The sequence below is a fragment of the Periplaneta americana genome, chromosome 9, assembly GCF_040183065.1.
Source record: "Periplaneta americana isolate PAMFEO1 chromosome 9, P.americana_PAMFEO1_priV1, whole genome shotgun sequence".
In the NCBI taxonomy this organism is placed as follows: Eukaryota; Metazoa; Arthropoda; class Insecta; order Blattodea; family Blattidae; genus Periplaneta; species Periplaneta americana.
The window spans coordinates 176,452,227-176,478,405 of record NC_091125.1 but is presented as its reverse complement, the minus strand read 5'-3'; the positions used below and the strand labels follow the sequence as shown (position 1 = coordinate 176,478,405).

The window sequence follows — 26,179 nt, the reverse complement described above, 5'->3', positions numbered from 1 at the left end:
TCATTTTATTTTTACTGCAGTAAGGTGTGGAGGATATTTAGAAAAGATGGTGCTTATCAATGCTGGAAAACAACTGATGGTCCTTATTTAATTTCCACTTGCTTCAAATGCATTGCAAGTTCTTAAATTATTTCCTCCTGTATTAAACAAAATGTGATAGCAAGCCTATTTAATAAAGGAGATATCAAAATATTAAACCCGAATCATGTAAAGTGAAGTGGATACATATATCAAAATATTATGCTAAATGGGAGCAAATTAAATTTTGCAGACGAAAAACATCAAGTTGAAATCTTACAAACATTCTTAAATTATGAAACTTGTAATGACAATTCAGGCAGGGTGATGAATGACTTCATTATAATACTTTTTGAGAATTATTTATAAAGTGTAAAAATGAATTTTCATATATTCGAAATTTGTCTAATTTTAAATTGGTTCATATCCCAAATGATTTATGTTCTAGTCAAAATCATTGTTCTATTTTCAGTCATTATTTAACAAAAATAGATAATGTTTCAGCTTAAGGGGATATATATATAGGCCTACCTTCGAGGATTAAAAAATATATATATTTTTTTAATTTTTCTAGGTATATTAATTGAATATGGTCCACACCTGTGGATTAATGGTCAGCGTGTCTGGCTGCGAAACCAGGTGGCCCGGGTTCGAATCCCGGTCGGGGCAAGTTACCTGGTTGAGGTTTTTTCCGGGGTTTTCCCTCAATCCAATACGAGCAAATGCTGGGTAACTTTCGGTGCTGGACCCTGGACTCATTTCACCAGCATTATCACCTTCATATCATTCAGACGCTAAATAACCTAGATGTTGATACAGCGTAGTAAAATAACCCAATAAAAAAAAATTGAATATGAATTCTTAGCTTTATATCTGTTTAAGAAATTTTAAAATATCTATAAAATTGACAAAGTTACGAATTAAAATGTCCTTCCATCCAAACACAATACTTGCCAGCAATCCCTATCATTAATTTTAAGATATCTATAAAATTGACAAAGTTACGAATTAAAATGTCCTTCCATCCAAACACAATACTTGCCAGCAATCCCTATCATTAATTTTAAGATATCTATAAAATTGACAAAGTTATGCATTTAAATGTCATGCCATGCTAACACTCTAATGTACCAGCCAGCACTCTCTAATGTTATTGCTCATTTTCTTAAAACCACATTTTGAAGAACTGTTTAAATCATATCTTCCAATTTTTTTTTCATAATTACATGAAATTTCGCATGGTTCCTTTTTTTTTCCTAGTAAGATCAAAAACTGTTGCTCAATATTTAACCTACCTTTAGTAGAAACTTAAATATTTAAAATCTTGGGAGTAATTTTTTTAAATAGTAATTTCCTAAAAATCTGTTATGTGAAATTCATAACTGAAAACTGTGGAAATATAACACTTGGCACAAGAGCAGACGAGTTGTTTGAAATTGTCGACAAGTTCATGAAGGAAAACCAACTGGACTGGAACAAATGTGTTGGAATATGACCAGATGGTGCTTGTGCCATGTCAGGATGTTATAGTGGGCTGCAAGCTGCTGATACACTGTGGACCCACTTCATTATTCACAGAGTCCCTTGCTGCAAAGAACCTCAGCAGTGAGTTACACGACTTATTTTTAACAGTTGTAAACTACATCAAAAGTCGGCCCAAAAAGGCCAGATTTTTTTCACAAATGTGTTTTCATATGGGAGCTGAGCACACTTCTCTTCTGCATCATTGCAATTCATGTTGGCAATCTCCCGTGTTTCTGAACTGAGACAGGGATTGAACTCATACTTTGCAGAAGAAACTTTTGCCTATGTCGAAAAATTAATTGACAATGACTTCGTCCACAAGTTGGCATACCATTGTGATATTTTCCAGAAACTAAATATTCTGAATGTATCTCTACAAGGAACGATACCCTCATTCTACATCTATCAGACAAGGTGTCAGCTTTCAAAAGGAAGTTATTGCTTTGGAAGAGGAAGATTGAATGAAAACATATTGCGGATTGTTTTCTTACATTGAGCACGTTATTAGAAGAAACAGAGCTACAGTAAATATTAAATGAAGAAATCAAATCTGTGTTTGTACAGCACTTGTCTCAACTTCATGTCCATCCACTTCGAAAAGTATTTTCCACAGGATACAGAGCACAACTGGATTAGGGATCCATTCACCACAGCGGAAGAGGAGCAGCTTATTGAGCAACACAGTGAAGATGATATTTTAGAGCTCCGTGATGAACGAGTGTCCGGGTTAAGTAAGAAGGCCTGCGCATTCTGCTGCCTTATCTTTGTCAAACTGCAGTGATCAAGTCCGAATAATGAGATGCGCCTTACCAGATTCGATAAACTGTGGAACCAAGCAAGCTCATACATCCCACGGACTACGGTTTGTGATAAACATTAAACATTTGTATTTTTCTAACTTTAATAACTCATATTTCATATTTCCAAGTGCATTAACAGTAAATAAACACATGAAAGAAGATTCTGTCTCTCATTATTGCATATTAAAAGCTAATCGTTGAGAGGGGAGGCGTGTGCTGCTTTCCGAAGCTCAGGAGATCCATGACAGCAAAAAGTTTGAAAACCCTGCCTTAGTATCATCTCCTCTTCTGCTAACAACGCCATATCATCAGCAAATCTTACACACTTTATTCTTCATCCTCCTACCATCACTCCTCCCATGTTCTGAAAACAGTTCTTCACTAAATACTCCAAGTAGATGTTGAACAGGGTAGGTGATAAAGAGCATCCTTGTCATACTTCTCTCCCTATTTCACTTCCTTCTGACATTTCTTCTATCCTGACTTTGACTCATTGTTTCATATGAAGGTTACTGAATAGCCTCCTCTCTTTGCAATCCACGCCAATTTTCTGTAGGATCCCCATTAGTTCATTCCAATCCACTCTGTCAAACGCCTTTTCTAGGTCCACAAATACTATATACACTTCTTTATTCTTCTCTAGGTATCTTTCACCAATTGTTCGTAGCAGTGCAATTGCATTTCTCGTACCTTTTCCCTTCCTGAAGCCAAATTTTGTAGTTTTACCTTAAATAGTGCAGGGTTTTAGTTATGATTCTTAATGTCTTCAGGAAGACTATTGAACATTTTTATTGCCATGTAACATACTCCCTTTTGATATAATGATAAAATTTGATGATGATGTATGAAAATCATTCTTTCTGCAGGTATTTGTACTATGTATAACTGAATTAGTTGGAAAGTTTCTTTATTACATATGTAAGGGGAAGTTTACTGAAGAATATATGTACTGATTTGTTAAGGTCAGAATTTATGATTTTGTAAAAAATTGTCCAGGCCTGCATGATTCTCTAGGCTTTGCTCCAACTATTATTCTAATTGTCTTTTTTTTTAGTAAGAATATATTTCTACTCTCTACAGAATTTTCCCAAAATATTATTCCATAGGACATAATGGAATGGAAATAAGCAAAATATATTGTCTTTAAGATATTTCTTTTTACAAATTGTGTCAACAACCAAATTTCTTGGTTTGCATATTCATAATATATTAAACTGAAAAATCATATTAAAGAACTAACCCCCAATCGATTGATGCAATCAAAGGCTTTGGAGAGATCACAGAATATCCCTCCTACTTGTAATTTCTGCCAGAATAATCAAGAATATCACTGTATATAATCTAGATTCTACTTTTGTACAAATTTAATAATTTGTGACTGTACATACATTGCAATGCAGGCTGTTAGTCTGCAGTGTACAGGCATAGGAATAAAGTGTGGAGCTCCTTACTGTATAAGTTTTGCCTACAGCACACAGTGCATGTGCAGTGAAGAAGAGCTACTTGTGGACAGTCGTGTGAAATTGTTGCCTACATACAGGTAGACTTGCTGCAAATTTTAATTCCATATCTGTACATACATGCAAGTTGTTTGTTGTTGGCAGGGGCGGAGACTGTTGTGGACATATGGCTGCACATGGGTGCCTCTTCCTGTGATGCTGACGAAAACAAGACTGAAGGCAGTGTCGACAGAGCTGACTGCAGTGTGAAAAAAGTGGACAGTGCCGAGGACACTGTTAGCATTAAAGAAAACAGTACTAGTGTCAGTGGCAGGATAATCAAGTGTGAGGAGGCCACTGACAGTGTGCCGGTAGTGAAGGTAGAGGAAAATGTTACGAGCAGCGAACAGTCTCTGAGTGTGAACAACTGTGTGGGTGTAACGTTGGACCACGACTACTTCGGAGTTGTGGCAGCGAACAGAAAGGAGAGTGAAACCCCTCACGCGCAGACGCAGTCCAAGCTGACGACGCTGGTCAAGTGCATGGACAAGACGGGGCGGGTGTTCTACTTGACGCTGGGCAAGGCGGAGCCGCCCACTTCGCTGTTGGTCCGCAAGCAGCCCAACTCCACAGAAAGCAGCTCTCCCAGGCTTCTGCTGCCTCAGGTGGCGAAGAAGCCCCCAGTCACAGTCCTCAAGCTGAACACTGCAGCGAAGCCCGTCGTGGAGACTGCCAGAAGCACCACGCCGGTGGAGCAGTCGGTGCTCATCGTGAAGAATGGGCAGATGTACCTGCTGAAGCCGACGGCTGCCCTTCCCAGGCAGGACGGGAAGTCGTTGCTGAAGAAGCAGCCAGCAGAGAACACGGACTCGCGGCTAATGCTGTCGGGCCGCACTCTTGTCCTCAACAAAGGCTCCAGCCAGCAAGCGATGCACCTCAGCAGAGCACGACATGAAGATGCCCTCAAGTGAGTATCACTGCTTAGCATAGTTTTCTTTATAAAAGAAGTGAAGTTGAGAGGTCTGCATCATATGACATAATAGGCTACTCTGACTGACCTGTCTAGACAAAAAAAACTCATGATGGTTTATAAACAATCCCATTTCACTGATATTGCAAACCATTTTGTTTTATGTGCATTTGTTGTGGTAGCAAGCAGCTGCTTGACTGGTTATAGCCAGCACACTCATTTATATTGCAATTTATTGCGTAGTCATACTCTACCATGGGCAGTTCATTCCTGAACGGGTGATCGTGTTGTTCGAGAAGGGGAATAATTCAAGTTCAGCTTGGGGTTTAAGTATCCAGCTGGCGTAGTGGACATTGTGATGGTGAGAAGGCATTCCAAGTTGAAGCGTCATATGTTTCCGAGTTAGAGAGAACGCCGAACTCAGACAAAATGATATCACATCCATAGTAAAGTCGCAATATGACCACTGTGGTTAAAACGACTATAAATAAAGTTAAAAAATAATGAAAAAATATATATAGCCTCCAACAGTCCCTTTCTTTCAAAGTACCTACATGTAATAACTACAACATTACTCTTACAAGCTTATTCATAGGCACACGAGGCACTGTATGCTGGATTGTGTGAAAAATATAAACTTCTTAAAGGAGTACAGGTTGAAATCTTGACACCAGTCATAGAATTTTCTGTTTCAGTAGCTAGAAACCACTTATAGAGTGTTCATAGTCTTTAAGTATGATAAATATGGAAAAAATTGCAGTGTTAATATTGAAGATAGAATGTCCTTTTGTTTTATTACTGTACTTTAAAAACATCTTACATAAGCACTATTGTGTCTACGAATTTGTCAAATAACACAAACTATGGAACTATTTCTACTGTTATTTTTTATGTCCAAAATGTTATTTTTCCGGACAGTGATGTTATAAAAATATCATTCTCTTCTTTGTAGAGGGAGAAAAAAATTGTGTCTTTAGACAAACGCATGTATCTGTGTCAAATCTAATATATAAATGCTCAATCATCAATTTACTTAAAGAACTCAGCATTAGTTAATGACAACTACAACAACATATTTTAAGAGCTCACTATTTCATGGCCCTGTTTAAAACTGGTATAAAACAAAAAATCATGTTTTTTTTTTATTTTTTAAATAAAACTATTTTTTGCAAACCTTGTGCCAGATGGTTTGTGAATTTAAAGTGATCTCTCTTATTTGACAGAATTAAAATTTTTTCACACTTTTTGTTCCTGATTCTTCACGTGTACTTGATTGTAAAGTGCAACTTGAAAATCTCCAGGCCTGATTCTCATTTTGTTGAGATGTGTTGAAGTGTGCTTGTAGTTCGCAAGGGTGCGGGTAACTTTGATTTGGAGCGGAAAGCAGGATTCATGCTTAAAAAATGCGAAATTTCTTTAATGTTTTAAAAATTGCACTAGCACATGGACATCTGAGTTGCAGCCTGTTCAGTTAAGCAAAGCATAAAATGTGCATGCCTTAATTTTCTCATTGACATCGTGCAAATAACAGAAGAATGTCTATGCAAGGCGCTGATGCGGAGTCATGAATTCCTGTGTTTGTACACTGTCATGCAGAAACAGCCACCTATTTTCATTGAATGCAATTTTGTACGTGCTTGGAGCAGCTTCCAGTGTAGTCGTTCATTTTGCAAGGTTTTTGGGGATGCTTCGATGAAAATTTTTGTATCTTAGAAATGACTTTTTGATGTATGACATAGTTTTTGGTTGGTGTATCGTAGATTGGATATTGAAGAAAATGTGCTGAAACAATTTTATTTTTTAATTTCAACACTTAACAGCTAAGAGACAAATTAAAAAATAAAACCCTCATGTTGCAGTGCTGCATTGGAGCATTGCAAATTCGAAGACATAGCAACAGCTGTGCGCTGGCTGCTGAGGCATATGCCCTTAGTCTCTGCTTCTGCCCAGGAGCCTGAGTTCAGAGTACTGCATCCTTACACAGCCCTCGATGAGAACTCCTACTTGCGGTGGAACATTGGAAAGAGAAGAGCTTCTGAGGTATTATGTTGTGACAGTTTATCATCGTCGTCGTCATCATCACCACCACTGCCATCACCATCATCACCACCACCGCCATCACCACCACCATCAGCACCATCACCACCACCGCCATCACCACCATCGCCATCACCACCACCATCACCATCATCACCACCATCAGCATCATCACCATCACCACCACCGCCATTACCATCATCACCACCATCACCATCATCACCACCAAAACCAACATCACCACCGCCGCCAACATCACCACCACCATCACCACCGCCGCCACCACCATCATCACCACCAACACCATCACCACCACCACCGCCACCACTGCCGCCAACATCATCACCACCATCACCACCGCCGCCACCACCATCACCACCACCGCCGCCACCACCACCACCATCACCACCACCACCACCACCGCCGCCGCCACCACCACCACCATCACCACCACCACCACCACCGCCGCCACCACCACCACCACCATCACCACCACCACCGCCGCCGCCACCACCACCACCACCACCACCATCACCACTGCCGCCGCCGCCACCACCACCACTGCCGCCACCACCATCACCACCACCATCGCTACCACCACCATCACCACCACGACCATCACCACCACCGCCACCACCACCACCACCACCATCATGACAAGATACCATTGGTGTATTATAATATGCTTTTCTAGTTAATATCAGCAAATTAATTTCAAACTCCTCTTTCACTGCAGAGAATGGCATAGCTATGATTGCCAGATACTGTAACAAGTATGAATATGCCCATATGACCGGACCAGGTGCACCTTGGTCTGCCTCTACCTCTATCCTTTGCAATCATTTTTGTTTTGTTAGGAAAATATATAATGATGATGATGTGGATGGTGATGGTGATGATGATGAATAAGGAGATATTTTTTCATGTAACATAGTTTTAATGTTGTATGTAGAATGTCACCACCACGGATGTTGTTGGCAGTGGCTGCGGGCGAAGGCGGTGCAGAAAGTGTTGCGGCAGCATTTCCCAGCCGAGCGGGTGTGGAGCACGCATGCCATTGCAGTGTGGGCAAAGCTGCACGGCTACACACCGCTGCCAGCCCCGCCTGAGACAGGGGCTGGTCCGAAGCTGGGGGCTGCGCCCTGGAGAGGCAGCTATTCGGAGCCAGTTGGGGTCATGGATTGGCTTGTTGCCAACCACAAGGCAGACCTTGACGAATCTGACGGCGAAGTGGATGTGGTGAGCATACAGTTGCCAAGGGGACACGGTGAGTACAGGGTGCTCCCTAGTAGTGATAGATGTCAGTTGTTGTTACAAGTAGTCTTGGCCCTGAACACTGTAGGATTAGGAGTATCTCTGAGTCTTCTTCGTCAAGTTTCAGATGGTAGCTATTGTTTGGTAGCTGAGGTTTACACGAAAGGAATTTGTAAGTCATATTTTAATCTGTTTAAGGTTTGAGATCTCTGGAATTAACTTCGACTTTCTGTTGTAATAGAAGTGTTCTATTTTATAGTTTATTCTGTTATCTTTGTTCCGCTTAACTTTATTCTACCCTTCTTCTCTTTCTGTTTTATCTTCTCTCTGCTCGTGTGTTTTATTCTATTACGATAAAAGTAATTGATCTGCAAGTATGACATGTTCACAGAAAACCTAAATCGGGATCCCCCAGGATTCAGTGATTCCGGCAGGGCTTTGGAGGTGCTGGCACTCGACCCTCACCTCGACGTGCAGTGCACATTTGTGCGGGAAGTAGCCCGTGAGATAGGCTTTAAGCTGACACCGCAGGAGATAGTGCCAGGCGTGCTCTTCTGCGCAGCTGAGAGAGTGCTACTCGAGGTACGGATAGAAGCCAACCGATTCCCATCTACTGTGTCACAAAGAACAAGAATGGTATTTTTTTAATAGCTATTCTGGAACTTTTTCATTTTCTTACTTAAGTAATAAAATTGTTTTTAATTATACTTTAACAAGCTTTATGTTTTCACAAAAAATGTGTACTATTTTAAAAGATCTGTATTTTTTAAACAAGAGAGCTTCAAACCAAACCAGAATTATAGGAACATCCTTGGTTTAATTCCTGATTCCACGACAGATTATGAACTATCCAAATTCTGTGTGATATTTTTGAATCCGAGTTTGACGTGACAACCTCACCAATCATTGAGAGGGAGGAAGGTGATGAGAGATTCAATATAATGTCACCTTGTAACGACTTTTCATGATAAAATCATTTTTAAAAGCATGGGGTTTGAAGCTAGGAGTGGTGATAAGAAATAGTGAATTTAATTCCACTAGTGTTCCTATCACTTCTGGATGAGTGAAGTTTGGCTAATGAGCTAATTCTTCTAAACCACTGACAATCACATGACTGACTGCATTATGCCAATGTTTGACAGACCATCTAACCCATCAACTATCCACTCAGCATACCAGCAGACAGACTGACTAGTAATAAATGAAAGCTCTGTGATGTTGAAGAACCGACTTTATGTTGCAGGCTGTGCGGTCCCTGGCAGATGATTTGTTACGGCGAGCTTTGTGCATGGCATGGAAGAGGAACTCTGAAAGGTTTGTGCAACTGCTGAAGTATCATCTTATGATCGAGGACTCGAACAGTAAGAAGAAAGACTCTCAATGAATTAAGCAGCAGAGCCCTAATTTTAACTAATAAAATAGATTCAGTCATTTATAACAAAATATTAGTGAGTAAGTACAAAACATAAGTTGAAGATGGCATGTAACTATGCAGCAGTGTCTGAAGTTCAGTGATTGCTTTGTCTGTTACGAACTGTAACTATGCAGCAATGTCTGAAGTTCAGTGATGCTTTGTCTGTTTCGAACTGTAACTATGCAGCAATATCTGAAGTTCAGTGATGCTTTGTCTGTTACGAACTGTAACTATGCAGCAATGTCTGAAGTTCAGTGATTGCTTTGTCTGTTACGAACTGTAACTATGCAGCAATGTCTGAAGTTCAGTGATGCTTTGTCTGTTTCGAACTGTAACTATGCAGCAATGTCTGAAGTTCAGTGATGCTTTGTCTGTTACGAACTGTAACTATGCAGCAATGTCTGAAGTTCAGTGATGCTTTGTCTGTTATGAACTGCAACTACAAGGACGTGCTGAAAATAATGCCTCCTGTTTTTTTTTTTGTCGCTGTGAATATAGTTAAAAATATTAGCGATAGTATATTGTATTCAGTGAACTTTCTGCTTTCAGTGACGCAAGTTTCGTATCTGTGCCAATAGAGATTCTGAGTTATAGGCTGAAACATGGCGGCATGTACCAGCATTATGTCGGTGCGTCTGAAGCAGCGTGCTGTGATCGATTTTTTTAACAGCAGAAAATGTGCCCCCGATAGACATTCATCGGAGATTGAAGGCTGTTTATCGTGATCAATGTGTCGACATCAGTACTGTGCGACATTGGTCTGCTCATGCTCGTAAAGAACCTGGTGCAACTCTCAAATTGTGTGACAAAAGATATGTTGGAAGACCACATACTGCAACTGATGATGCTCATTGGAATCGTGTCAATGAACTCATTACAGTGAATTGATGCCAAAATGCCTGAATTAAAAATGAGCCTGTATTTCCTAGTAAATGCCCAGCAATTATATTAGCAGCTAGTCATACTGTCAAGTGTTCCAGGTCGAATTGTTTCAGTACGCACTATAAATGGCATCAAGACTGGAGGGGGTTCCTTGCTGGTCAGAAATGACTGGTGTCAGAGTGACTATTTTCAAGTTTCTTAGCCACCATTTTCAAGAGGATTTTTCTAACTTCTTGGATTGTATTGTGAGTATGGGTGGAACATGGGTCCATTATTACAATCCAGAAAGGAAGAATGGAAACACTTTGGTTCTCCCTACCTAAACAATTTTTGCGTTAAAAAATTTCAAAGAAAGTCCTACCAACAGGTTTTTTTGGGACAAAGACTGAATAATTACGACTACTTAGAACAAGATAAAATTATGACGTGAGCATATTATTAATTAAGTTCCGGGAAAAAATTGTGGAGAAACGTCGTAGCAAAATTTCCAAAGTTGTGATGTTCTTGCAAGACAATACACCCACTGACAAGTTCCTGATTACGTTTGCGGAAATTTGGTGAAGTGGCTTTGAACATCCCTCATATTCGCCAGATTTAGCCCCCTCAGACTATCACCTATTCTTGAAACTAAAAAAATGCTGAAAGGGAAGATACTTTCATGGAATAAAGCAGTAATAAGTACTGTGGATGAATGGTTTGCAGACCAAGACAAACAATTTTTATAGAATTGCTATCTGTCCATTGTGCTAAGTCTATGAAAATTTGTTTTGAGATAAGCAACTTTACCCATGTTAGACTAAGAACTTGTCAATACTGCCTGGTAGTACTCACACTTCTTTCGAGGATTGGGCTCTCCGGATCCTGACTGCATAAATACCGTATTATTTTTGTGACTGCCCCCACACAGCCAGGAAATATGAGAACATCTGCTTTCATGTTATATTATATTCAACTCATTTTTATTATAATGATGTAACAGACAATGCTTTTACCACTGAAGAAATACACTTGGCAATATCAGAGCTACACAATTCTGCTACAGGAGAAGATGAAATCCACAACAGCATGTTATTAAATTCCTCTGATAAAATTAGGCAAGAAATTCTCCATCTCTTCAATAATATTTGGAAAACAGGATTTTATCCTAAAACCAGGAAAAATGCAATTGTAAATCCTATTCTCAAACCAGGTAAAGACAAATTGGACCCTAAATCATATAGACCAATATCTTTAACATCCTGCATTTCTAAATTACTGGAACACATTGTTCACAGAAGATTAACCTGGAAACTTGAAACTTTCAATCTTTTAAGCCCATATCAGTTTGGCTTTAGACCATCATGTGGCACAACTGAAGCTCTATTATATTTTGCTCAAGAAATTTATAAGGTTTCACTGAAAAGAAGACCACATTAGCTGTAATGATAGACTTTGAAGCCACTTTTGATAATACTCCTCACAGACCCATTTTATTACAATCTATGAAACTTGGTATCAAAGGCAGAATGCTTAGATTTCTACATTCTTTTCTTAATGAAAGAACAATTCAAACCTCAGTAAATAATCATTTATCTTTATCCAAAAAAATTACAGGTGGTATACCTCAAGGTTCTGTTTTAAGCCCAAATTTATTTAATATAATATTACATTGCTTACCTGATGTTGTCTGGTTCGAATCCCGGTCGGGGCAAGTTACCTGATTGAGGTTTTTCCGGTATTTTCCGTCAACCCAGTAAGAGCAAATGCTGGGTAACTTTCGGTGCTGGACCCTGGACTCATTTCACTGGCATTGTCACCTTCATTTCATTCAGACGCTAAATAATCTGAGATGTTGATACAGTGTCGTAAAATAACCCAATAAAATAAATAAAACAAAAAACCTGATCTTGTTCCACCTGAGGTAAAAATAAGTATCTATGCAGATTATGTTACAATATGGGCTACAAACAAAGATCCAAATGAATCATTAAGAGTTATACAAACAGCTGTAAATAATATCAGTAATTGGGCATCCAAATGGAATCTATCTATTTCACAATCAAAAACTGAATATACTGTCTTCACAAGAAGATATAGCTTAAAAATCCATAACCTCGCATTTATTTGACTAATAAAGAAATTCAGTACAATCCAACTCCTAAGATCCTAGAATTAATTTTTAATGAAGAACTTTTATGGAAAACACATTTAACCAATGTTGCTTCACAGTGTCTATCATAATTAAATCTCTTGAAGATCATAGCTAATAAGAAATGGGGATCAGATATCACGACAATGCGTCTGTTTTATAATGCTCATATACGATCAAAATTGACCTATGGATGTGAAATATGGGGAGGAGCATCAGCAACTCATCTACAAAAAATTTCTGTTCTTCAAAACTCAGCCTTAAGATTTTGCCTAGGAGTACCAAAAACCACATCAACTGTTGCCCTAGAAATTGAATGTAATATTCAACCAGTCAGACACTATGTATCACAAAAGTATCTAAAAATACATTTAAAATTGCAAGCCTCATCCAGATCTCAGATCTTCTTCAAACTGTCAGATAATATCCTGTGTAATTTCTAAAAGAACTACCAATCTATATCAAAGACACACTCATTGCTAAAACTCCAGATGTGAACGAAATTTCTCCATAGAAATGCGTGATTCCAGAACATAGCATACAAATTCCAGGAAATCATTCCAAAAATGATCCTCCATACATTCTTAAGTTAGATGCCATGGAACTAATCTGCAGCACATATAAAGATCACCTTCAAATTTATACAGTTGGATCTCTAAACCCTAATGATGGGACATCAGGAGTAGGGTATTATATTCCAAAATATTGGAGTGCAAGAGGTCAAATGACTTTATTGTCAAATCCCTGGCATTAGAAAACAATGAACAACAACAACATATTTCAAAATATCAGAAAGTTATTTCATACCATGTTCATCCTCCTCTGAATTGCTAGCTATTGATGCTGCTCTTCAGTGTGTTATTCAAATTTCTGAAAAATCTATTTGCATACTTACCGACTCCAAGGGGGCTATATTTAATATAATTAAATATGTACCAAACCTATATGCACATGGAATTATTCCAATTCAGAAACAACTAAGTAAACTAAAAAACTCCAAAAGGAAATATCATTTCAATGGATACCTGGAAACGAGAAAATTTATAATATTGAAAAACAGGCAACATATTTGCAACCAAGACCTCTTCAAGTGATATCTCTATCCAATGCTTTTGCCTCAGTAAAGTCTCATTTTATAAACCTATGGATCAACAATTGGCTCTCTTCTGACAAAGGAAAAATTTTAGTCAGTACAAAAGAAACCAAATGACCTGGAAATGTACAAAAACTTGCCCAGACATGTTCAAACATTTTTAAAAAGAGCCAGAACAGGTCACGTTGTCACATAATTGTACCTACACCGACAGGAATACTTGTGAAGACTTGAACAGTCAACAAGGCTGGCTTAGAAAACAGATGAAGCAACCCTCCCTGTGAAAGTTAATACAAAGGGGAGCTGGATTGGAAACTGTGAGGTGACAGCCTTAACTGGTACAAGGACAATTAAATAGACTCAGAAGTGAAATCAAAAGCTGGATGGAAAATCTGTTGGCGGACATGACAAAAAATATGAGGATCAACTCTTATGGCAACCTGGAATATACGGTTTTTGGGAATAAAGAATTTGAACTTGAGAATTAAGAAATAAAAAGGCTAATATTATAGTAATAATAATAATAATAATAATAATAATAATAATAATAATAATAATAATAATAATGATTTATTTTAGCTGGCAGAGTTAAGGCCGTAAGGCCTTCTCTTCCACTCAACCAGCATCCACTCAACCAGCAATAACGGAAACTATAAAGAAATTAAAATGACCAAAGGATGTGGAAGATCATTTGCCTACATACATTGGGGTAGAAGGACATAAAAGATCACCTGCCGGAATAGCAATATTATTAGATAACAATTGGAGAAAACAGTTATATTACCGGTTCTTCTTTATGGTTGTGAAACTTGGACTCTCACCTTGAGAGAGGAACAGAGATTAAGGGTGTTTGAGAATAAGGTGCTTAGGAAAATATTTGGGGCTAAGAGGGATGAAGTTACAGGAGAATGGAGAAAGTTACACAACACAGAACTGCACGCATTGTATTCTTCACCTGACATAATTAGGAACATTAAATCCAGACATTTGAGATGGGCAGGGCATGTAGCATGTATGGGCAAATCCAGAAATGCATATAGTGTGTTAGTTGGGAGACTTAAGGGAAAAAGACCTTTGGGGAGGCCGAGACGTAGATGGGAGGATAATATTAAAATGGATTTGAGGGAGGTGGGATATGATAATAGAGACTGGATTAATCTTGCACAGGATAGGTGGGCTTATGTGAGGGTGGCAATGAACCTGCGGGTTCCTTAAAAGTCATTTGTAAATAAGTAAGTTGATAACAAAACAGAAATGAAATGGACGGACATTAAGAGATGTATGTCTATTAGTTTGATCAGAAAAAATGATTTTACATAATAGTAACAAAATAAAATTCAACATTATTTTAAAAAAGAGAGATTTTTTGCAACTGTATTTTTTTTTTTAGAAATATCCGTCTGTTTGCTTAAAAACCTTGTACCTTCATCCTGTGCAATGTCTTCAGTACTTTCTGAGATAATGGGTCACATTGGCGGTGTACAGTAGGATTCGTTAGTAATCTTATTATAACTAATCCAAAACTTGCAACCCTTTGTGTTGTGGACCAGAGAGCAACAAAGGGGCAGTTGTTACCGACATACCTTGTTGCATAAGTCACGTGTCATGGTGTGTTCCTTTGTTGAAGAAGGAGTTGAGGCTGCAGCCAAAAGAACTACAGGTGGAAAGAATTCACTTTTACTGATTTATAGAAGCCGTTTTACGGTGGTTGGAGCATGACCCTGGATGCACTGTGGACGAAAATGCGCCTACTCCATAAGATTTCCACATGTAACCTGTGCGAGATGCTTCATCTACTGTCAGTCCAGTGTGAGAGCACCCATTGGACAATTTAAAAGTCTGCTTTGTGTGTTGGCTGAGATGGTGAATTGAACATTACATTATGATTAATGCTATTTATTATGTACTCGTTTGTAAAAGATGCATACATCAACATGTTGCAGGTATCCTGGTTGTGTGAGCCTGGAGGATGTGCATTCGGCGATCCTCTCGCGTCCAGAATTCGACCTCTTCTCAAACCGGGGCCTGGGCATCCAGGTGGCGGACACCAGCTGACAGGCGGCTCATCTAGACGCGACCAATTGAAGGTTAGTCCTCCCAGCCCACGGGGATGTTGTGCTGGCGCACCTGCTCTAGCAACCAGCGGTGTACCGGGGCATAGTACTCCAGAAGGGGCTCCACGTCATAATAGCTGCGTCCTGTCAGAGTCTGAAGGGCCTTGTCCCACGGCTGGCTGCTGCCGAGACTCATCATTGCTCTGTGAATATGAAATTGAATGTACAGGTATTCGATCCTCAAGTTTGGCTGAGATATGTCGTATTTTTCCTCAAATAACAAAATAGTTCTTTAAAATAGACTACGATCGTCTTTTTCGGTATCCTCCTCTCTTCGTTGGTCCCTAGTAATCTAAGTGCTGGAATACAAAACAATAACATGGACACTGGAAAATTGCTGCATCTCTATTCTGATAATCTTGCAAAACAAATGAAGGCCTGACTGTTGTGTTCACCATTGACATATCAACTTGTAACTTCACTCTGTAGCTACTAAAACAATACATTCTGAATTACCTCTGAGCATTTTGCGTGTGGTGTGAATGAATGAGTGCGGTTCTTGCTGCCACATTGTGCACACAGGCAGCTTGGCTGAGCGCAGGACGGATTCTTCTACTGGCCTGTTCAAATCTGACAGGCGATCTCGGTATCATTCGTGAACTCGATGCTGACAGGTAGGCCATCCTGCCTCAGCCAGGTCTCATTCTAATAAGCCACAGTGCCCCAAGTTCTTCCTATATCAGCATCGGAAACCCGTACTACCCCTAAGACTTCACCCAGCCTATTTTTAATGTGGGGAGTGTTGATGCAATGTGTCCTTTGTCCACCACAAATCCCATCACGACCTGGATGAAAGGCCACAAGCAACTTATTTAGGGTCTCTGTCTTGTTATCGTTGCAGGTGAAGCAATATTGCAACCATATTGGTACTTCAGAGTGGTTGAGTATAAGATGAAGATTTTATGATTTTGCATTGACTTGTAAACAGCAAATTTGCATTCTTTTCATTGTTGATTTGCTGTGTAGTTCAAATTGACTGTCAAACATAGTTACCTACATATAATCTGTTGGTGCTTCCAAGAGTTAAGAGAACTTCAATTTTAGATTTTCACAAACTATCTTTGCAACCAGAATGAATTAAGACCAAATGCCCTCATCACTGTGTATATTACGTAAGTGTGATATTGTTGAAGCGTTTAAAATTTCATGCATTCCCGCTGTTACAAACCACATCATAAGCCGAATGTTTTTACAAAACTTTTGTACTATGTAGCGGTTTACATATTAAAACTTATGAATTGTCATTACTGCCTCATTCTTCTCCTGCCTTAGTGTAGATGTAAAGGGGGGGAGGGGTGGAGAAATTATTTTAAATTCTATCTCAGGATTGTCACTAGACTCTTCAATGGTAAATTCTGAATCTTTGCCAAAGTAGCCTAAACCAAAGATAAGAAAAGTGACATAGTGCGTTAGTCCAGATACATTGTTATGGTCTGCACTGTACAGTTGTCAAAAGAAAAAGTGGCCGCTCTCTTGAAGCAAAGTTCTCTTCAGGTATCTTCGCTACAATTCGGAAACAGGCGATGTTACATGTTGTTGGACCACGCCTGATATCTACAGTTATAATTAAAGTATTCTGTGTGTTACTTGATAGCGTAATGGTAGCGTTCTGGCCTCTTATTCGTGAGGTCCTGTGTTCGAATACAACCTAGTGCTTTTTATGTTCTTTTTTGTTTTGTTTTTAAGAGAGAGAGACAAAATATACATAATTGTTCCTTTCTCTTTTACGATTATTTTAGTAATTAACATCAGGTTCATTAATGTATCATGCCATGACTTTATCATTGTGGCTGTAACTGGAAAGCTTTATGTAAAAATGAGAGCAGGAAACCTCGCATTGGGGTATTTCTCGGGGTTCTCCTGGTTGTCCCCATATTAGGCATTTACATCATTTCGTCATCATTCCATAGCATTCCCCGATCGCCGGCTGGCGACACATGGAGGGGGCTGGCCTAGGGATTTTGGGGGGGGGGGGTTACCTGCTCAACACCTGGGTACGCAGTGTAGTGAGCTTGTGGAATGTGCCTAGCTTGAGCATTAGCGCAATAGATCATAACAGGTCGCAGTGCTGAACCATAGTGCCCCCCCCCTCCTGTAAATTCAATTCAAATTCAACATCTGTGGCATCACAATGCTAATAGAGTCATTTATTGAATATGAGCAACACAGAACAGTTTTTCAGCTCTTGTCAGATTTACCATTTTTGGACTATTGCTCTTTTGGAAAGGAGCGATTCAATTAAGCTTTTTATGCCAAACATTAAAATCAATTCCACAAAAAATGCTTATGTGATAGACGATAAAATTGCTCTTATTGTTTTCTAATCATGTATGAATAATACATAATAATCAATCATCTTTGCGGGTATAAAAATTACATTCCCTACCATTACCATCATGATCATTGTTGAGACATGGTGGAATAATGATGATGGAAGTGGGAAGAAGACTTGCTCCAGCCCTGTCTGTTTACTTGAAGTCACTGGGATCTCAATCCAGATCTCTGGCCTTGTAAGCGGACTCAGTTAGTGATGTACTTTGATTCACTAACTTCGAGAGTTTGTGAGAGAACATATCAGTGAAGTTGTGTGGTGTAACCAAAGGAATTTTCGATACACAACAAAATATAATAAATTATTGGTAAACAAGAAAAAAGGATTGGTTCTAATTGCCATTTGCTTTCCTTAGTTGCTGTGAACATTGACTAAACTAAGCTGACCAAAACCTAACCTCATTTGCTACATTCCCGTGCCAAGGAATGGATTAGCACAGTTTGTTGTGGTAATGCCTATGCTTACACCATCATAACTTTTACAGATGTTTCATCATCTGTAGTGGTATGTGAAAGCATAAAATGATAAAACAAGGAAGTTATAAATTATTCAGCAACATGTATAAGCTTGTGATGATTACCTCAGTTTTTGGCCAGCTTGCTTGGAGCCGTAGATGTCGCAGCGGTGGAGGGGCATGGGTAGGGCGTGGCCAGTGCCGACGTGCCCGAACACAGTTGCCTCGCAAAGCGCCTTGAACATCTGCACCTGCAGAATGTCGCTCAGGAAGTACCTGCAATGTCAAGTACGGTTGTTGTGGAAGATTAGCATTCCCACCAGATGGTCTGTTAGTGTGAGATACTCCACTGCACGGAAATGTCTGTGTTGTATGTTGGCATAAGTGATATTGCAGTAAACAAATGTCGCTATAATTACAGTGAATAACATTACGTATTTTGCGCACTGGTATAATTTATAATTTCCTGAAAGTGTAAAGAGAAACGTTTACAAGGAGTGTAGTGTCAAATGAAGCGTGGGAAATTTCGTATTTCTTTTCTAATAGTAATAATGGTAGACATGTCTTAGTCGTGAATCTGTTGTTTCTATAGCAAAAGAATGCAATCATGACACTAAACACTGCAGATATACCGGTCAAGCTCGTGTGGACGAATTGTCAGAACAGCAAATGAAGGCACTGAGTCTGCCATTAGAGCATCTTTTATATTATATCATATGCATGAAAACCCTTTAGCGAGGGAGAGTTATTATTAGTGTGTTTGGTTTCTGCTGCGTAATTAGTATGTCCAGAAAAAAGAGCAATCATGCAAATCAAGATTTCAGGTATAACTCCCTGTAAAGTTGATTTGAATAATTTCGAGGGAAAAATTGTTCCGGGGCTGGGCACAATTTAAGTCACACGGAGTTGGTGTGCACTCGAAGTTGGTTGCTTGACGATTGTCAGTGCACTTTGAGGTCTGTGGATATAGAGGGAAAAATTGGATTTGTGTCGGGTAGAGTTCCCGGGTAGCTCAGTTGGTAGAGCATTGGTACGTTAAACCAAAGGTCCCGGGTTCGATGCCCGACCCCGGAACAATTTTTCCCTCGAAATTATTCAAATCAACTTTACAGGGAGTTATACCTGAAATCTTGATTTGCATAATACACGTCACTGTTCGTTAACAGAAAACCACAATTTAAGTCACACGGAGTTAGTGTGCACTCGAAGTTGGTTGCTTGACGGTTGTCAGCGCACTTTGAGATCTGTGGATATAGAGGGAAAAATTGGATCAGTGTCGGGTAGAGTTCCCGGGTAGCTCAGTTGGTAGAGCATTGGTACGTTAAACGAAAGGTCCCGGGTTCGATGCCCGGCCCCGGAACAATTTTCCCTCGAAATTATTCAAGAGCAATTATGTTCGAACCTCAGCCTCTCTAGAAATATAGTTGCTGAGCACATCAGTGACATTTCAGGAAATTTAAAAGAGCAAGTACTAATGAAATTTCCGGCCAAATTTATTGCGTTTTCTATAGCAGATGGCGAGAGCACTGACATACAAGACGTGGCACAGCTAGCAGTGTTGAGTGGAGGTGTGACCATAGCTGAGAAACAGAATACTACAGCAATGATATTGATACAAGTTACGCAATCTGCAGGAAATGATTGGAAGAAATTTGTCACTACCGATGGTGCTGTTTGTATGGTGGGTTCAAAAAATGGAGTTGCAGCTAAATTTAGAGAGAAATTAGTGGGGTTGGAGGTGCCAGCTGATGTGCATTGTGTAGTACATCAGGAAGCACTGTGTGCAGAAACATAGAAATGGATCACGTCATGCAAATTGTCAACATTATTTGTTCTCCTGTTAGTAACCACCGTCAGTTTAACACTTTTCTGGAGGGAGGATGATGAACAATACGCAGAACTACTGTATCATTCCGAAGTTAGATGGTTGAGACAAGGCAGAGTATAAAAGAGATTTTATGAACTTGAAGATTGTATTGAACTTTTCTTGAATTTGCTACTTCAGGGAAAGAACTAAATTGTCACACAATTCTATGATATATTAGAGCTTTTCAAAGGCTGTGGGAAAATCAGATATCTAATAATAAATCTGTTCACTTCCCATCATTAAAGAGAACCATTGAAAATTGTGAGAATAACCTATGTCCCATATCAGCTATTTGTAACATCGATATCAGGTCTCTGAAATAAATTTCACGAGAGATTTAAGAATTTCCAACATTTGACATCTTCATTTTCTTCATTATCTGCTCCCTGTATAGTTGATGCTGAACTCGTTAAAGAAGAAATGGAACTTGAATTAAGTTATTAATTTCCAGTGGATTCAGTCCTCCAAGAGGCATTGACAGATCTACCCTGACCAGACTTTCACTCAAAATACTTGGATGAAAAGTATCCCACAATAAAAATAAATGAATGCTGCACATATCTGAGGCCCGAAGAATAGCAAAGACGTAAGCGCCAGTATAATCCATGAACGTGCCTCTTTCACCACTGTGAGTGGCAGTGGTTCATGCATCTCAGAAGTAGATGAAATGCAATCAGAGTTGAACCTTATGTAGGCCTACTGCTTGAATCTTTAAGCTGTGGTCGTAAATAGCAATGATGTATGCACCTCTGTCACACGTACAGGCATTTAAACATTCTGCTCTGTTATCTGTAAAAAGAAATCTATAAGTGTGTAAGACTGTTTACTATTCCGTTTTATTGACTGTTACTGTTATTATTTTCATACAACAATTGTAGTACATTCCATAATATGGATAATAATATTTTTTCCTGATATTTGGGGTGTGTTTACTTATACAGCAATAGCCAATAGCAACAGTGCTACGTTTCTGCATACAGATATTCGTTTACTCCATTTGTAAAATCAATACTTGTCAGGTTCAGGGATCAAAATTTTTTGAAGGAAGAGTTTTTGTATTTTCGGAGAAATTTAAGTTGGGATTTGGAATAAAACCTGCCTATAGAATCACACTGGATCCATTGTACTTTTGACAATTAAATTTTTTGATATGGCAAAGTTGACTAACCTAACTCCATTGTTATTACTAGTTAAGTGTAGGCTCTCTTTTCCAATAATCGGTTTAAAAATATCCTCCTGTTCTACTTTAGCATTGAAATCCCCCAATAAAATTTTCAAGTGATATCTAGGTAACTGATCAAAAGTGTGTTCCAGTTCCTCATAGAAGCTATCCCTTATATGGTCGTCTTCTCTTCTGTAGGGGCGTGAGCATTTATAACTATGATATCGCACCATCTACCCTTAAGTACTAAATACGATAACCTGTCACTGATAAATTCGACCTTTTTTACTGCTGATTTTATTCTTTTATGGATAAACAATCCTGTTCCTAATTGGTGATTATTGTTTCCTTCCCCATAATACAACAAGTAATCTCCTATTTGTGATATGCCACTCCCATCTAACCTAACCTCTTGTACTCCCACGAAGTACTAATGTTACCCCTCCTGTTCTATAAAGACTATGGTAGTTATGTTTCACATACCAAGTCTCATAACCTTATTCCTTTGCTGTGGTCGTGCCAGAGAATCAGTCCCATTCCGAGGCTTATTTGGAGGTTTCGTAACAAGCTGTTTTTTACGGTGATGGGTTGTTAGCCCTTCACCCAACCCCAGAGGACGACCCCTTATCAGCTGTCCACGACTGATTATTCTATATATTCGCAGCTACCCTCCATGTCTGGAAGCAGTCTCCTCTATCTGCAACCTGAGGACGTGCCATGCCGTGGTGATAGGGGCCCACAATACATGGCTTACTTTATATATATATATATATATATATATATATATATATATACATATATATACATATTGTAAATTTTATAAAACAATAATGTGACTTTTATTTCTAACCTTAACCACACACCCGTCAACAATGGGTATTCCACTCAACACAGCAACACAGTATTCGTTATTGCACTCCACAGAGACAATGACAATTCACGTGTATTATTGAGAAGAACAACAATGTACTCCTAATTGCAACTAATGTTCACAAAGCACTATGTGCAGAACAAAACTGTCAGTTCTCAGTTCACAGTTCATTCGACTTGGTTAGTTCTTCTAGCTCACTCACTAAAGTTCACTGCACCTCGAACTCAGATTCTCTGGATACGTCTCTGCTGTCCAAGACTAACTATCTCTCTTGCAGCTGACTAGCTGGCTTCCTCCTCCGAAGACTGCTCGCGCTTTTATTACTAGACCATAACATCTCGAAACTTCTATCTGCGTGGCTTACAGAATCTTCGGGAGAGAACTACTTCCAGATGTTTTCCCCTGCTCTCTCTCTCCGGTCATTGACGGGACCGCAGCTCTTCCCCCCTTCGCTCCACACCACGCCACAGCATCTACCAAAGTCCGACTTCCGCTTCCCCGCGCCTCCCTCTCTGCCAGACGCACGCGAAACTCCCTGACGCAACCAGATACCACCAGAACGTTCCAGACAGTTTCCTTTGCTACAAGTAATTTAAAAGCCAGGAAAGACCATTCGACCAGAATAGAATATTACCTGCTTTCCACAGTCAGTGTGTATTTGCGGGATTGCTTATAAAATATTTTTCCCCTTGAATAATCTGCACTTGAACAGTTGACAAGGTGGTAGTGTACAAGGTGTAAAAGATATAAACTGTAAAAATCATGTAAACAGTACATATCAGTCTTAAGGAACCTGGAGGTTCATTGCCGCCCTCACATAAGCCCACCATTGGTCTCTATCCTGTGCAAGATTAATCCAATCTCTATCATCACATCCCACCTCCCTCAAATCCATTTTAATATTATCTTCCCATCTACGTCTCGGCCACCCTAAAGGTCTTTTTCCCTCCGGCCTCCCAACTAATACTCTATATGCATTTCTGGATTCGCCCATACGTGCTACATGCCCTGCCCATCTCAAACGTCTGAATTTAATGTTCCTAATTATGTCACGTGAAGAATACAATGCATGCAGTTCTGTGTTGTGTAACTTTTTCCATTCTCCTTTAACTTCATCTCTCTTAGCCCCAAATATTTTCCTAAGCACCTTATTCTTAAACACCCTTAACCTCTGTTCCTCTCTCAAAGTGAGAGTCCAAGTTTCACAACCATAAAGAACAACCGGTAAAATAACTGTTTTATAAATTCTAACTTTCAAATTTTTTGACAGCAGACTGGATGATAAAAGCTATCGGTCTACTGAACAAAATGTCTAGTGAAATTTAATCATTTGTTATAATTTTATTTTTAATTTGTAAAATACCATGTTTTTAAGATGAATAATAGTCTAATTATTTGTGTACATTTCGACTGAACATGATCGTCACTGCCAATGACCTTGTGCCTGACACAGCAGGTAATGCCTGACTGCTTCAGCATAGTAAACAGTGACTGTCTGTTCTCAGTTCCAAAAGGTTAGACTCACGAAACACATTTTTTTTTTCTGGGAAAATCTTGTCAGTTACAGAAAAACATTACTTGACTTTTTTCTTGTGTTATTTATCTCTACCACCAGTATTTTTTTATGAGTTTATATCGTTTACACCCTGTTTAGTTACAATTCCATTTTTAAAGACTAATAACCTTTTGAAATTTAAGTACTGGTTTTGCCTACATAGTACAAGGAGCTACATTATGGGAATTTGTAGAGAATTAATGACACTCCTCGAGCTCCTTAAACCATATATTCATGAATGAAGCCGGTTGTCTTACTTTCTGTAATTGCACTACACACAGAATGTTGTAGGTCTGTCTCTTTATTTAGGTACATACATAGTGAATGATTTCATTTCCATATATGGGAGTGTTATTGCTAACTGGATAAACATATGAACTGTTGAAGGATATGACGTCATCTCTGTAACACCGATGTTTGTTTAGATTTATTTATTTTTCACCACACAAGCCGCAACCATTCAGATAGAATTGTTTTCAGTCTGTTTTAAAAAGCATTTACATATTTGCAGTCAATATTTTTTCTCTCATTCGGACATAGTTTTTACATACGGCAGCTGGGATCTGCAGCATGGAACCCAAGGCTTCACTGCCTTCCTGAAGGAAGGAAGAAATGCCAAGAAATTGTAAGTCAGTATTTGAGTGCCATGCTGCAGGGCTGAGCAGTGCCAAGAAATTGTAAGTCAGTATTTGAGTGCCATGCTGCAGGACTGAACAGTGCCAAGAAATTGTAAGTCAGTATTTGAGTGCCATGCTGCAGGACTGAGCAGTGCCAAGAAATTGTAAGTCAGTATTTGAGTGCCATGCTGCAGGACTGAGCAGTGCCAAGAAATTGTCAGTATTTGAGTGCCATGCTGCAGGGCTGAGCAGTGCCAAGAAATTGTTAGTCAGTATTTGAGTGCCATGCTGCAGGACTGAGCAGTGCCAAGAAATTGTAAGTCAGTATTTGAGTGCCATGCTGCAGGACTGAACAGTGCCAAGAAATTGTAAGTCAGTATTTGAGTGCCATGCTGCAGGGTTGAGCAGTGCCAAGAAATTTAAGTCAGTATTTGAGTGCCATGCTGCAGGGCTGAGCAGTGCCAAGAAATTGTAAGTCAGTATTTGAGTGCCATGCTGCAGGACTGAGCAGTGCCAAGAAATTGTAAGTCACTATTTGAGTGCCATGCTGCAGGGCTGAGCAGTGCCAAGAAATTGTAAGTCAGTATTTGAGTGCCATGCTGCAGGGCTGAGCAGTGCCAAGAAATTGTAAGTCACTATTTGAGTGCCATGTTGCAGGACTGAACAGTGCCAAGAAATTGTAAGTCAGTATTTGAGTGCCATGCTGCAGGACTGAGCAGTGCCAAGAAATTGTAAGTCAGCATTTGAGTGCCATACTAGTCAGTATCACCTGATGTAGGGCGTGTTGTCTGCAATGTGGAACTTCGCGGCTGGGTCAAAGTCGTCCTCCATCCTTGCCACAGGAGGCACCACGCCTTGGTAATGTCTCTTGAGCTCCCACCAGGCGCTGTTGTACTGCTGTGGGGGCGTGTCGCCCCTGAAGACGCTCCATCTCCACTTGTCCACCAGTAGCCCGAAGGGAAGTTGCGGGAGCTTTGAGAGTGCTCGTCGAAGCAACAGGACCAGGTCGCCGTCATCTGTGACACAGGTTGCATACTCTTCCTCATGGAGTGTTGTTTGCTGAACAGCAAATTCCAATTTTTACTTTTAAATATTTGGCCTGCGACTTTTTAGTGAGCAATTTAATGCTTCTCTTATAATCTGACCAAGGATGGTACATTTTTAAACAAATGAAAAATGTCAGCATGGCTTCTTTCTAAAAGGATACTGGTTCAGAGATTTGATGTTGGAGATTACTGTCTGAACTGCATTGTTTCAAATTGTGTCCTGATTCTTAACATTTCCAATGTTTCAGAACTAAAGCTGCTGCATCCTTACATTTTTGTTTCACAATCAAGCCAAAATTAAACACATGTAATAGTTTGGCCTCATTTATTTATAGGAATAATGTGTATTTAACAGCTATGATTTTAGTTAAAATGTAAGTTCGTTATTTTCTGTGTTTTGGTTTTGTTCTAGCCTGATAGAGTAAGATTGAAACGAAATTTGAATTTAGGACATACATATTATAATTATATCCACATGTACTTACTTACTTACTGGCTTTTAAGGACACCTCAAAATCTGTGCTTCATTGGCTGGTCATGATAATATCTTTGAAAAATATTGGAGTGCAAGAGGTCAAATGACTTTATTGTCAAACGCCTGA

General features: G+C 39.3%; 2 protein-coding genes across 4 annotated transcripts in view; one reads left to right on the top strand and one right to left on the bottom strand.

Annotated features, from left to right (window-relative positions):
- The window catches only part of D12 (YEATS domain containing 2 homolog D12), a 43,687-nt gene that overhangs the window by 13,467 nt on the left and 4,041 nt on the right, over window positions 1–26,179 (top strand). For 2 of the 3 annotated variants that reach the window (XM_069836491.1, XM_069836492.1), the window contains exons 7-12: window positions 3,947–4,748; window positions 6,611–6,791; window positions 7,770–8,055; window positions 8,434–8,624; window positions 9,286–9,356; window positions 15,503–15,646. In XM_069836491.1, coding sequence (XP_069692592.1) covers window positions 3,947–4,748; window positions 6,611–6,791; window positions 7,770–8,055; window positions 8,434–8,624; window positions 9,286–9,356; window positions 15,503–15,614 — 1,643 coding nt within the window. In that variant the 3' untranslated portion in view covers window positions 15,615–15,646. Of the gene's footprint in view, window positions 1–3,946; window positions 4,749–6,610; window positions 6,792–7,740; window positions 8,056–8,433; window positions 8,625–9,285; window positions 9,357–15,502; window positions 15,647–26,179 lie in introns of those variants that run through there. The other variant, XM_069836493.1, reaches the window with a different exon arrangement.
- The window catches only part of LOC138706791 (angiotensin-converting enzyme-like protein Ace3), a 35,501-nt gene continuing 24,967 nt past the window's right edge, over window positions 15,646–26,179 (bottom strand). The window contains exons 6-8 of the mRNA XM_069836495.1: window positions 25,301–25,547; window positions 18,586–18,735; window positions 15,646–15,816 (exon numbers count right to left, since the gene is read on the bottom strand). Coding sequence (XP_069692596.1) covers window positions 15,648–15,816; window positions 18,586–18,735; window positions 25,301–25,547 — 566 coding nt within the window. The 3' untranslated portion in view covers window positions 15,646–15,647. The remainder of the gene's footprint in view (window positions 15,817–18,585; window positions 18,736–25,300; window positions 25,548–26,179) is intronic.